This window comes from Monodon monoceros, unplaced genomic scaffold (assembly GCF_005190385.1).
Source record: "Monodon monoceros isolate NGI ecotype Baffin Bay Population unplaced genomic scaffold, NGI_Narwhal_1 Super_Scaffold_2, whole genome shotgun sequence".
Taxonomy (NCBI): domain Eukaryota; kingdom Metazoa; phylum Chordata; class Mammalia; order Artiodactyla; family Monodontidae; genus Monodon; species Monodon monoceros.
This window is the reverse complement of record NW_021703776.1, coordinates 81,102,860-81,116,898: the sequence shown is the minus strand read 5'-3', so window position 1 is coordinate 81,116,898 and position 14,039 is coordinate 81,102,860. Positions and strand designations below refer to the sequence as shown.

General features: G+C 40.6%; 1 protein-coding gene across 1 annotated transcript in view; it reads right to left on the bottom strand.

The window, feature by feature from the left end:
• SND1 (staphylococcal nuclease and tudor domain containing 1) overlaps nt 1-14,039 on the bottom strand; it is a 418,829-nt gene that overhangs the window by 351,108 nt on the left and 53,682 nt on the right. The window contains exons 5-9 of the mRNA XM_029233933.1: nt 13,569-13,729; nt 12,696-12,787; nt 11,916-12,074; nt 10,542-10,648; nt 8,199-8,289 (exon numbers count right to left, since the gene is read on the bottom strand). Coding sequence (XP_029089766.1) covers nt 8,199-8,289; nt 10,542-10,648; nt 11,916-12,074; nt 12,696-12,787; nt 13,569-13,729 — 610 coding nt within the window. The remainder of the gene's footprint in view (nt 1-8,198; nt 8,290-10,541; nt 10,649-11,915; nt 12,075-12,695; nt 12,788-13,568; nt 13,730-14,039) is intronic.

The following is a 14,039-nucleotide window of genomic DNA, read 5'->3' as shown; positions in this document are numbered from 1 at the left end:
CCATACTCCTCGTAACTGTCAAGGTCATCAAAAGCAAAGAAAATCTGAGAAACCATCAAATCCAAGAGGAGCTTAACGAGGTATGACAACTAAATTTAGCGTGCTATTGAGGATGAGATTCTGCAACAGAAAACAGACATTAGAGGGAAAGTAATTTTAGTTGATAATAACGTATCAATGCTGATATACTACTTACAATCAATGTGCCATAATCATGTCAGATAATAATAAGGGAAGCTGGGGGGGAGTGGTGAAAGGGGTTAATGTGGGAACTCCGTAGTATCTGTTAATTTTTCTGTAAATCTAAAACTCTTCTAAAAATAAAGTCTCAATTTAAAAAGCTAGGTAAATGTTTACAAGTCTTTCCTAATTCAATCATTTTCTTAGCAAATTAGTTTGCTAACTTAGGCTACAAACCAAGTCTTGACCTCGTTTTGGTATAGGAGGGGCCACCTTCCTAGCCAGACCATCCCCAGAACTTCCTTTTCATCTGAAAGCCATATGACAAAAGGTCAAGGAAGTAGCTAGTATTTTTTGTTCTCTCCACGTTGCCAAATAGGAATATAAAAGTCTAGCCAAAATTACTAAATATCCTTGCTTAAAAACCATCTCAGAGGGCTTCCCTGGTGGCACAGTGGTTGAGAGTCCACCTGCCGATGCAGGGGACACGGGTTCGTGCCCCAGTCCGGGAAGATCCCACGTGCCACGGAGCAGCTGGGCCCGTGAGCCATGGGCGCTGAGCCTGTGCGTCCGGAGCCTGTGCTCCGCAACGGGAGCGGCCACAACAGTGAGAGGCCTGCGTACCGCAAAAACAAAAAAAAACCATCTCAGAGAGACATGATAATGAACTCCATTCAAAGCTATGACATTTTTGCACAGCAAAAAATCATCAGGGCCAAACCAAATAAGTACTAGAATCCACTGCATCCATGGATAGCTTATAACCTGACCTCCAAAACTGGACATGGCCAACAATATCACACAGTTAACTACTTAGGGTTATCTCCCGGATGAAGCCCTGAAGGGTAATAAGCTCCTTGAGAATGGGAACCACTTCTCATTCTTTTGCATCTTCTCAAAGCACCTAGTGTGGGGCTCTGTTGGTTAAGCAATCAATTGGTACAGAGAACCAAGCTAGCGGCCTCTATCTTACCAGGCTGGGCAGTGAGAAGACTCCACCCCCTCTCCCCACCCCCAAGTGTTATTCAGGTCTGTGAAATCTGCAAGGCCCAAGCATCCAGCAGCAGGGACAGGGAAGCCAAACCATGTGCTCAAGGGACCATATGGCTACCAACAGCACAGATCAGCTAAAACGCCACAGGGAAGGCAGGCAGGAAACTCGCCACAGGGAAGGCAGGCAGGAAACTGGCAAGCCACGACAGGCACAAAGTCTCAAGTAGGCTCAGCTAATCGCTGTGAAGTGAACATTCCTCTCTGCTAACCTGGAGAGACAAGGATAGCCCTCCCTAGCATCTCCTTCCTTAAGTAGAGAAGCTGCTTAAGCAGAGAATGGAAACCAGTCTTTCAGTGCCACAAGTATCCAGAGAATACTTTGTTGAGTTTCAAATTTCTCAGAAGTGAGACTCTCGGCCAACATTCCAACCTACAGCTTTGCATCAGTTCCAGAAGTCACCCAGAGGGTCCCAGAAGCACCTGGTTAAAGAGTTCACAGGTCACCTTTAGCAGGCTTTGCAGGCTATTTAGCTGTTCCCTGTACAATTAACTCCTGAGAGAGAGTGGTCCTCTCTTCAGCAGTCACTCTATTTGTTCAGGCCTTAGGGTCACATCAGGCTCAGAGCAGAATCCTTCAGCGAGAACTTGCATGACTGTCAGACTATGTTAGGGAAGGCCCAAGGCACGTGCTTAGGACCTTTTAAGGTTTCCTTGAAAGAGTAGCTTGTCATTAACAAATGTTTTAAATTAGGCAAAATGACTACAAAACTGCAGCTGGGTTCTAGCTTGTGAAAAGAAATACAGATCATTTTCCCTTTTACATTTAATGCTGATATCCTATGTTCTACAACAGGGTTTGGTAAACTGTGGCCAAGGGCCCACCACTTACTCTTGTAAATAAAGTTTTAGTGGAACACAGCCACGCCCATCATTTACATATTACCCACAGCTGTTTTCTTGCTACAGTGGCAGAATTGAGTAATTGCAAAGAGACTGTATGACCCAGAAAGCCTAAAATATTTACTATATAGTCCTTTAAGAAAAAGTTGGTCAAGCTCTGCTCTACAACATATTAGAAAATGAACACACATGGGATATACACTAGTTACCATTCCTGGGGAGCAAATATCCTCCAAAATACTCCTAAGGAAATAACTGCCATTTACAGAGAGATTTATTCCATTTTCTAAAAAGTGGAAACGTGATAAACTGCATAATAACTTACTGGACTAGTTAAATAAATTATGATGCAGCCTTATAATGGAACACTGTGAACTACAGCAAGTTCAAATATTTATTTTGTTACTCTCCCTAAATAACTCTGCACAAAAATAAAGGGTTTGGGGGGCTGTTTTTTGTTTTGTTTTGTTGTTTGCCAAAAGCCCAAAAGGACAAAGATAATGGGAGAGAAGAATATAGCAACAAAACCTGGAAGCTGGAAAGCAGAGGGATGAGTGGTAACTGACTCCACAGACTCACAAAAGCTAAATCCTGAGCTAGTGGTGAGAAAAGAAAATAGCCTTTCTGATTTATACTGCAGACTTCCCCTACCCAAGAGGAAGAAACTATCAAATCAGGAATCTCAAGGGGGGATGAAAATAAGGCCCAAAACTAGGACTGGTTTAAAATCTATGTAAGAAGCACCTGGATTTCAAGATGTATACCCTAAATCCCATACATGAGTTCACTGCTCCTAAGCCAGGGTTGAATACCTAATTCTTTGAGAGAGACAACCAAGGATCACCACATATCTGAGGAAAGCCTCTAATACGGAAAATAAGGGATCAAAATAACCAAAGAGAATTAAAAACAACTTAGACAACAAAGACTATGCAGGGAGAAACAAATCTTCAAAAAATTATTATTAATTCCTCAAAAACCTAACAGATGATATTCATCTCTGAAATAAGTATTACATGTTATTTTTTAAACAGTATAAGAGAAACATTCAGAGAACAAAGAAAGCTCTTAGAAATTAAAATACAGCATCATAAATGAAATGTCTAATAGAAGAGAAGAGAGACATATATGAAGATATCTAGAAAGAAAAGACAAAAAGATGGAAAATATTAAGAAAAAATTAGAAGACTAGTGCACAAATTCAAACACCCAAACAGGAATTCTAGAAAAACAGAGAGCAGATAAACTAGATGGAAATCAACAACAAAATAGTTGAAATTCCCAGACATAAAGGACTAAAAATTAAACCACAACGTGCTCACACATGGGTAAACAAAGAGCATCATTGTGAAATTTCAGAATAAAGAAGAATTTGCTAACAGCTTACAGAAATAAAAAATATATCATAAGGATGAGAGATCAGACCACTAAAATACATGGAAAAAAAAAACTCCAATAGATAAATGACAGTAGAGCAATGACTTCATAATTCTAAAAGAAAATAACTTCTAACATAAAATTCTATACCCACCTAAACTATCATGTGTAATAACAGAGTAGATATGAAAGGTCTCAAAAAATTTACCTACCAAGCACTCTTTTCCCAAGAAGCTACAGAATGTGTGCCACCGAAATAAAGTAGTAAATCATAAAGAAGCCAAAAGATCCAGCAAACATAGTACCAATCCAGGAGAGAGGCAAAGAAAAACTCAGGATAATGGTAAAGAAATCGAAAGATGACAGCTTTATAAAAGTAAAAAAAAGAACTTATCCAGGCTGGTACAGGTTACAAGGCTCCTGGAAAGTAGTATTGAAAAAGATAAAGGATAACAGACTGAATCAATGTCTTGAGAAGAGATTTAGACAGCCAGAATGTGGGGGTTGAATAAATATGTATGAGAAAGATATATACATAAATTTTAAAATAATTATTACCTCCAGGGAAAACAAAAAATCATGCAGGAAATGAAAAGTATTCATAATATGCTATATGGCTCAGAAGTGATTAGCATTTACAAAGTAAACATTGAATATTAACTGAGCCAGAATTATGGTATAGTCCTGTTAGAAGGCATAGAGAAAAATACATGCACACCCATGTGTGAAAAAACTAAATCTTCACCTTCCATGGTGTGAAGGAAAAGGGGTTATGCCTGAAAAATCAAGAGTGAGCAATGTAACATTTTATTCCAAGACATGGATTAGCAAAGAGTTGAAAATGGCTGCCTCGAGGGAGAGGGAAACAAACAGTACATTTCTTAAGCAGAGAATAGAGTTCTTTAAAAATGTTTACATAAATGGCTGCCTCAAGGGAGAGGGAAACAGACAGTACATTTCTGTTTTTCTTTTCCTTTTTTTTTTAAAGTGACTCAGCCTTTGCAGTGTTGTTTTGGGAGGTCACCACTCTTTTTTTTAAATTTTATTTATTTATTTTTGGCTGCATTGGGTCTTCGTTGCTGCATGCAGGCTTCCTCCAGTTGCTGCGAGCAGGGGCTGCTCTTCGTTGCAGTGCGCAGGCTCTAGGAGCACAGACTTCAGTAGTTGTGGCACGTGGGTTCAGTAGTTGTGGCTCACGTGCTCTAGAGCACAGGCTCAGTAGTTGTGGCACAAGGGCTTAGTTGCTCCGCGACATGTGGAATCTTCCCGGGCCAGGGATCAAACCCGTGTCCCCTGCATTGGCAGGTGGATTCTTAACCACTGCACAACCAGGGAAGCCCCCAGACAGTACATTTCTTAAGAAGACCCTAGAGTTCTTTAAAAATGTTTACGTGTTAAAAATAAAAACTTACAAACTTAAAAATTATATACAAAGGAATACAAGTCAGGACTATTCAAAAGTTGCTGCCAGTCTGCAATGAGATAAGGCACTTGTAGCAGAACATAAATCAACTACATCACCAAGAACATTTTTTTCTGTAGCAAGATTTCTTGATGAAAGCAGCAATGCCTTGGTTTACATTCTGGCTCAAGCTCCTTATATCATATCAAGGTACTCTGAGTAGGACTGGTATAGATCAAGGGTCAGCAGACTTCTTCAGTAAAGGGCCAGATAGCAAATATTTTAGGCTTTGCAGGCAATATGGTCTCTGTCACAACCGTTCACCTCTGCCACCGTATCACAAAAACAGCTCTAGACAATATGTAAACGAACAGACATGGCTATGTGCCAACTTACTCATGACACTGAAATTTGAATTTCATATTATTTCAATGTGCCACAGAAATTTTTTTTCTACGTAAAATCCGTTCTTAGCTCACAGGCCACACAAAAACAAGTGACGGGCCAAATCTGGCCCGTGGGCCATAGTTTGCCAACCTCCAAGATTGACAGTATGATCAACTTTGTTTTTTAAAAAAAAAAAAAACCTGTGTCATAGTAATTCCATCTAGTATGAGTGTTTTTCCTTCTTTTTTATGTTTTTTCCTGTTTTAAAAACAAAAATAAGGCTGAAAAATTTCCAAAATTCAGTAAGTTTCAAAAACAATTTATCTACCTATAAACACCTTTTTCTCTCTACTCTCTGAACAAGTCTATATCCAAATGACCTAAATTTATGTTTAGGATACTACAGGATCCTTAATCAGTTGGCTTTTGGAGGCAATCTCCTCTACTCTGGCATTGTAACAAATAAAACTTCATTGTAATTAAAAACAAAAGCAAAAAAAATGCCTCACCCTGTTTTAAAACAAAAAAGACAAAACATAGATTCTGGGATCCTGGATTTTTTAAAATGGAAGAAGTGTCCTATAAATGTCCTAAAGTTCTCCTTTTTCTAGTTATCAATAAAATCATATTCAAGATAAATGCAAAGCCACTGACTTAATTGTCTAATCCTTTAGCTGAAGAATTTTTCTTCATCAATGCCTTAGGTTCCCCAACCTGCCAAGGCCAAAAAACCCTTCAAAATCTTCTAGGTTTCTCTACAAACTCAATTTCAACTGAGGAGGGGCTGCTAGGGACAGTACAGGATAATGAGGCCCTCCCAAGGGTCATCTACATCACTAATATCACAGATGCCCAAAGTGATGATGGTGAAAAATGGAAGGCCTGCCTCCTTGGTGAGTGAATTATCATCCTTTCATTGTGCAGTGTAGTCTTTAGAACAGATTATAGGAAACATAAACACACCAAGTAAGTTTCAGTTAGGCAGAGCAGCCATGCCCAAGTTCCCAAACTAGTATGGTCCTCACACAAAGAAGCAAGGGTCCATTCTGATCTTCATCAAGATGTGGAAGATGCATAGGGAGTATCCAACCAGGGGCTCCTCCCACTAATGTCCACTAAAAGTCACGATTATACTTAATCTTACAGGTGCTCAGAGACCATCTACCAGAAGAGGGAAGGGGCCGCTTGAACATTCTGTGACCTACTACTTTGGGCATCATAAAAAAGAAAGTGAAGAAATTCAGCCAATTCCTCGGAGACTTGTTAAAACTTTACCATTCTAAGAAAAAGCATTCCAGGGTTTTTCAGACTGACAGTGCCACCTAGTGGCTTTGCATCTTAAACTCACTATTAGAAATTTTTAGCACAGCCACTTCTCAAGCTCAAGGATATGGATATTTAACCACTTTAAGTCCATAAAGACAAAGCTTCCATTATGTCTTGCCAAAATTAACAAACAGTTAAAAACACTAGCAATTTTGGGAAAGTGAGGTCTACTACAGGTTCTAACACTCAAGGTACCAAACCCCACAATGAAGGAAAAAACACTTCTACAGCACTCCTGCTGGACCCAAACAATCTACCCAGTAGCTCTAGTTCACATCAGAGAAATCCATCCCAGGACACATCAGTGGAGAGCCCTCAATAAAACACATCACTAATTATTAGAGAAATGCAAATCAAAACTACAATGAGGTATCACTTCACACCAGTTAGAATGGGCATCATCAGAAAATCTACAAACAACAAATGCTGGAGAGGGTGTGGAGAAAAGGGAACCCTCTTGCACTGTTAGTGGGAATGTAAATTGATACAGCCACTATGGAGAACAGTATGGAGGTCCCTTAAAAAACTAAAAATAGAATTACCATATGACCCAGCAATCCCACTACTGGGCATATACCCAGAGAAAACCATAATTCAAAAAGACACATGCACCCCAACGTTCATTGCAGCACTATTTACAATAGCCAGGTCATGGAAGCAACCTAAATGTCCATCGACAGACGAATGGATAAAGAAGATCTGGTACATATATACAATGGAATATTACTCAGCCATAAAAAGGAACGAAATTGGGTCATTTGTAGAGACGTGGATGGATCTAGAGACTCATACAGAGTGAACTAAGTCAGAAAGAGAAAAACAAATATCGTATATTAACGCATATATGTGGAACCTAGAAAAATGGTGCAGATGACCTGGTTTTCAGGGCAGAAATAGAGACACAGATGTAGAGAATAAACGTATGGACACCAAGGGGGGGAAGCCACGGGGGGGTGGGGGGGGCTGTGATAAATTGGGCAATTGGGATTGACATGTATACACTGATGCGTATAAAATGGATGACTAATAAGAACCTGCTGTATAAAAAATAAATAAAATTAAATTAAAAATTAAAAAAAAACACAAAACACATCACATTAGAAAAAGTTCAAATCCACAAGAGTCCCAAAACAGAAAGGAGAGAAATTTGAAGTCATATATACTTGGGCATAAGAAATCTAAGAGAGGGCGTTCCCTGGCAGTCCAGTGGTTAGGACTCAGTGCTTTCACTGCCATTGGCCCAGGTTCAATCCCTGGTGGGAACTAAGATCCTGCAGGCCATGCAGCATGGCCAAAAAAAGAAAAGAGAAATCTAAGAGAATGTCATTTGCTAAATGGACAGAACCTCCAGAATATAAGAGACATTTCAAGGGGTCAATGTCTACAACTTTAACCCATGAACTTCTAATGAAGTTATGCAAATTCAAGGCAAGAAATTTAAGTTCTTATGGTTTCTAAGTCCGCTACAATAAATACACACGTGCATGCAATCATGCACACACATCCATGCAAGCCATGCAGTGGTTTGCCTAAAATAGAAATGCTTCAGCTCTTGACTGATTATTCAGAGCTCTGTATTATCATTAGCCTGACATCGTCCACAGTGCATCTCCAGATGCTGAGAATGACTCACCTTGGCAACAAACTGCTTGTCCTTTTGGTCCAAATTAGCAGTGGGAGCCACATAGTCTCTCCATATTCTCAGCCTGCGCTCCTTGGCAAACCTGGCAACAAAGCAAGGATGCAAATCACTCAGATGGACTAGGTCAGCAATGGAATCCACCATCACCACAGGAGCAAACAGCACAGAATCCTACCCTATCTCATAGACAAGGCACCCAGCAGAAACGGCCAATCAAACCTGAACAAAGCATGACAGCCACAAGAAAAACTGTACAGCAACTGGAACTATCCAAGATGCATATATACCATAAACCCATGGCTGATAGACTGAGGTCTGGGTGTACACTTTTCTGAGTCTGGACAGTACAAGTCCCCCTCAATAATTAGCTCTTTTGGCTTATCAAGTACCTCCTGAGCTATTACTAAATGCCAGGCGCTGGAATGACGAACACAGAGCAATTACTCTCTTAAATGGGAGGGAGAACACACACATCTAACAAATATATTTTTTAAAAAGCATAGGCCTGCTCAATTTCCATTTGAATTATGAAAAGGTTGTCAGCAACCCAAAGCCCATGTGGAAAACAAGAACAAAATTGTCACTCTAGTGCAACTAATGATTATGAAAAATGGACAAAAATCCAATAGAATTTCACTGCCAAAAGGTAAAAAATCATGCTGGCAGAAATTTGTTTTAGAGTAGTAAGCCCAGGAGACATTTTTTTGAGTCAGATTAAGAGAGGGAAAGGGAATATGTGCAAAGATTTTCTTTTCAATCATATATATATACGCACACACATATATCATATATCAGTAAAAAACTGTCAAAGTATTTATTGAGAAATAAATGGATGGAGGGGAAAGGGACTATTAAACTATTATTTCTGAAAACAGTATTGCAACCTTTAAAAGCAGCACGTAGTAGATGTAAAGCACGTGAAATACTTCAATACAGATTTACCAACAATGCAAGCAAGTCTATAACACAGCATGCAAAACAACAGGCAAGTAATCATATCACTGAAACATGATTTGCATTCCTTGGTCTAAGCCTGTTTTTTAATGATGAGCACTCTTAAAAATCTCTTATAGATGTTATAAAACACGTAGAAACTACTGTCACTGTAACTCACTTTCTTCAGAGAGAGGCAGGAACTTAATGCAAAAAGAACTACCAACCAAAACAGTATTTAGAATAATAGACTTACAGGATTTTCTGAACAACAATAAAAAAATTGAGCATCATGAAATAATCAGAGGTATCTGGAACGCTGTGCTTGATAAGGGTATTGTATCTTTTGAATTTAATTGTGGAACATAAAAATACTAGACAATTTGTACAACCATTGTGTTTTTTTCAATCAGTCTACCTTTGTCAGGCAGGCCATATCAAATGGCCCAGATAAAAAATCCCAAGTATTTCTGCTTACAGGTACAGAAAGCTGTAAAAGAGCTAGCAAAGGGGAAATACAGTCATTTAATTCACGTTCTTGCACATCTCCTAGCTGTGCACCTCAAAGGCAAAAATGTGAAGTTATCAAGACCGTTATAGTCTTATGACTCTGAAATAAGCCACACAGGCTTGAGTGGAATGTTGTCACTAATGGTCCTGGCCTTCTACCTAAATGTATCCTGAGAGACAGTTGCTGGGACTTTGAGAACATCATCTCTATTCATCTACCTGCTTCATTTTCTTCCACCTGCCCCATCAGGAGCATCAAGTTCACCTATATACCTGGAAACATTTTGAAACAGCCACTGATCTTGGCAATATCCAACTATCATTTGCCTGGAAATCAGTTATTGCTACATCTGCTTTAACCATGAGGCACCTAGCCAAAAACACCTCACAGCTGCATCAGCATTTACAACTACAACATACTTTTAGATAAATTAGGGCATCAGGCCTCACAACAACATTGGATAGTTCTGTTTGGGGACCCACCGGCTCTATCTTTCCATCATATGCCTGGCTCCAGCCTGTATGTCGGGAAGTAGCTGATTAGCTATTTCACTGTCCTCAAATAAGCCTCAAGTTTGTTTCATTTCAAATGCCTAAAACCTGGAATTTAAGTGAGGGTCTTGGAGAAACAGTGCACCGAAAACGCTAAAAAAGCAAGTCAGGTGAAGAATAATGTCTGAGTGAAAAATCTAGGCCCTTAGTATACAGCACTGAATTAGACTGAACCTGGAGACTTATAAGTAAGCCACTCCTCTCTGAGATCCTGGCCTCTTTTGGAATTTCCCTAATCCTTTACACTGACATGGATGGGTGAGAGAAGATCCCTAGATTTCTTCCCCTGAAGATCCCTACCAAGATCCTTGGCTGGAAGGCTTCCCCGAAAGACCTTACCTCTCAGCCGCCCTCAGCTTTTCTGCACCCCGTGTGTAAACTGCAATCGACCAATCCACACAGCGGGCAAAACCTTCCTTCAGGAGAAGCTCTGTGATGTTGCCATTCTGAAAAACGAGGCACGTGAGAAAGCAGGCATAGGTTAGATTCTATTGCAAGAGAATCTGTTTCTCTAGACTTCTGACATGATTAACATTGCCACAATCTACTTTGTAGTTTAAAAAAAAAAAAAGAAGAGCCATTTCTCTCATTAAGAAATCAGCCATAAGAGGGGAGATGCTGCTCTGCGACTCCTTTCAACAGCCTTGGCTTCACATCCCACAACACCCAGCACAGTAACTCTCACTTAACAGGAGTAGGACAAATGTTAGTGGCACTGAATGGAATTGACATTTCAATAGCTCTTCTTGTGGGCAGAGGATGTTAATCTTCAGTAGAGATTATACCTATTATTTCCTTCCCTGAGATCAGCACTTACTCCCCTTTTCATAAGGGGAAAGCTAAAGAACAGGCTGAGTAAGGGATAACTTAAGTTACATTTTGCCCAGTGAATTGTAATTCACATTCTACTGTGACACAGAGCCATCTGGCAGGGCTCTGGCAGACAGCTAGCACTCCAGAAGAAACAGACATGACCTTGGCACATTCCAAACCAAGCCTCCCAGCCTTCCACAACTGCCATCATGGAAGAATTCTTTAGCCAAAGAGTAACAATAGTTTATTCTGTATTGGATAGAGGTTACAATAATGAAAATCTACTTAAACTTGGGTGTTAAAAAACAAAGTCATTTCCCATCCAAGAATACCCCACCTACCAAAGTATACAACAGAGTAAAACCCCCAATAGTCAGAACTACAAGAACTTAAAGAAACTAGTTCCTACTCAAAAGCAGAGTTAGGCAGTAACTGGATAAGGCCTGGAACAGTTTTTCCATAGAATGGTTTCCTCTTCAGAGTTCTACCAAAACCCCACATAGCTAACTTCTAGACCTGCATACAAAACTCACCAATCCCATCTACAAGCTTCATCACCACTTCTCACTGATGTGGCAACCTCCCACCTTTCTTATTGGCAAGCTTTAGGACCAGCCCTTGGGAAAATAAGTGCTAAAGTCCTTCCTCCCCTTATAAACCCCGTAACAACTGAGATGAGTTTTCTAAAAGTACAAAGTTGCAGATTCGTCCAATTCTATCAGGTAACTGATAACTCCCTAGAAAAGGCCTCAAAATCAGTAGATTATAATCCTGCCAAGATATTTCAGTGGCTCATGAATATACAGGGGAAGAAGAAAAGCAAACTACAGCTCTTCAAACCCCAAGTGGAACCCCACACACACACATCCCACACGGCCCAGTCTGCATAGGCACACTCACTGGATGAAGGATGGTACCCAGAACGTTCTGGTTGTGGCAGCTCTCCAGAATGATCTGGACATCTCTCTGAAGCAGTCGAGACTCGGTGAAAAATTTGGCTTCTGCGGCAAAAGGTTCTGGTGTTTCACTGCCATCTGCTTCCCGTCGAAAAGTTGGGCACTAAAGCAAAAGTAAGGCGAGTGGGTGACGCAGCCTAATGGGAGTGCTGGGCTCGCTCAGGCCACAGGGAACCGTCCAAAAAGCACAAACCCCACAAAACTGAGCTTGGAAAGGTCTCAAATCAGGTCTTCCAACCCTTTTTAAAGCATACTGATAAAATGCAACTAGAGATACATCATCCCACACTTTTTGGTAAAGCAAACAAAACTCACGTTACCGTGGGGAAAATCATCTTAATTATATCAATACTTGAAAATGACCCCTTGCCAAGAAGAGATTCACCACTGCCTCGCTTTAAATCCCTGATTATTTCTTTAATCAAAATGGGTATTTTATAATGACAAGCCACACTCAACAAACTTCAGAGCCTCCCATCCCCTCCTCCCTAGGTTTCAACAATCTCAGCGCAGCCCACTCCAAACAGACCCTGAGTACTTAAAAAATGACGTCTTATTTGATCTAATTAGAACTGTCCAACTGCAAAGTTTAAAGTACTCTAGTCAATGTTAACGGCCCATACAAGAAAGAAACAGTACATACGAAGTCCCCAAGTAGAAGAGTCTGTCACTGAACGCTTCCACAAACCCTATCACCACCCTGTAGCCCAATGTATGATCTGACCTTGATCCCTGACAGCATGACCGTGACCAGGTAGTAGTCGGGCAGGAGCAGGGCCCTGACCACACTGCCGTCCCGCACGTGCTCGATGATAGCTGCATGACAGAACAAACGCCTTGAGTCATAGCAAAAGTCGTGCCGAGGATAAACAATGCCCAAACAAACTGCCCGGAATGCAGTTCCTCTCCCCCAAACCCCAAGAAAGCCTCCCTCCAAGAGGTGACGAAGCACCGGCACATCACGAGTGTTCACACAACAGACTCCTGCCCAAACTATTCCTGGGGGATTTGGTTCAGACCAACTTCTACGTCTTTTGAACCTTCTGGGACCTCATGGCTTATACCTAAGCAACCTAGCTTACGGATAACAGAGCTTATCTGTGTACTGAGTGCCTGGCAAAAAAATAACAACAATTCAGGATTGGTAATAATTTTATTTTACTGAGTCTGTAAGTTAATATGATCTCAAAGTAGGACCAAGAACTATAAAGAATGTGTGTGTGTGTGTGCATGCATGCACGCACATGGGCACACGCATATGTGTTTCGCTATATACAGAATACACATGTCTACCTTGAAGTTTTGGGGACAGTATTTAGGTAGCCATCTTTTAGAGAAAATAGGAAGATCCCTCATGTGCAAAATTACCAGCAATTTACTAGCTTGTAGCCGCAAAGGAATAACCTCAGCAAAATACATCTGATGCAACCTATATGAACTGGATTCAAGCTCCCTTCCAAAATACCAGGTGTTGTTTTACCCTTAACAATTTCCCTTGGGCACTAAAGCAGAATTGGTTTTATTAACCTCAAGGAGCTCAAGAGCAGATAGAGAGAAATCACCCTGAGTCATATCCGTCTTTTCCCGACAGCCTCACCATTAACAGGCTTCTGGTGGTGTGAGTCCACAAAGTGCCTTGGGTTCTCAATGGTATACTTGAGGTCCCGAAGAGTATGTGAACCATTCCCCTCACTCCACATTCCTTTCTTAGCTGCTTTTGCTTGCTCCTCACACTCCGAAAGCCGGTTCTGCTCAGGACTGGGACGTGAGAAATAATAAACACATGTAGTTAGTGAATTCACAACAGAAATATCAGGCTCATCTTTGATTCTGGGTTTCTTCAGCAACTTCTCCCCTTGAAAAGACCAAAGAGTTTGTTTCACATCTGTGGCTTCAGACCCAGGCCTATAAACAGAAACCCATCATGAGTGCAGCTTCTGGATTTCAGACTCAACAAACAAAACAAAAGATTCAATCATAACAGCATTTAATGAGAGTATCCAAAGAACACACGTCTCGGTACTGCCACCATCAGTGATTACAAGAGAACAAGCTGGTGGCTCAGAAC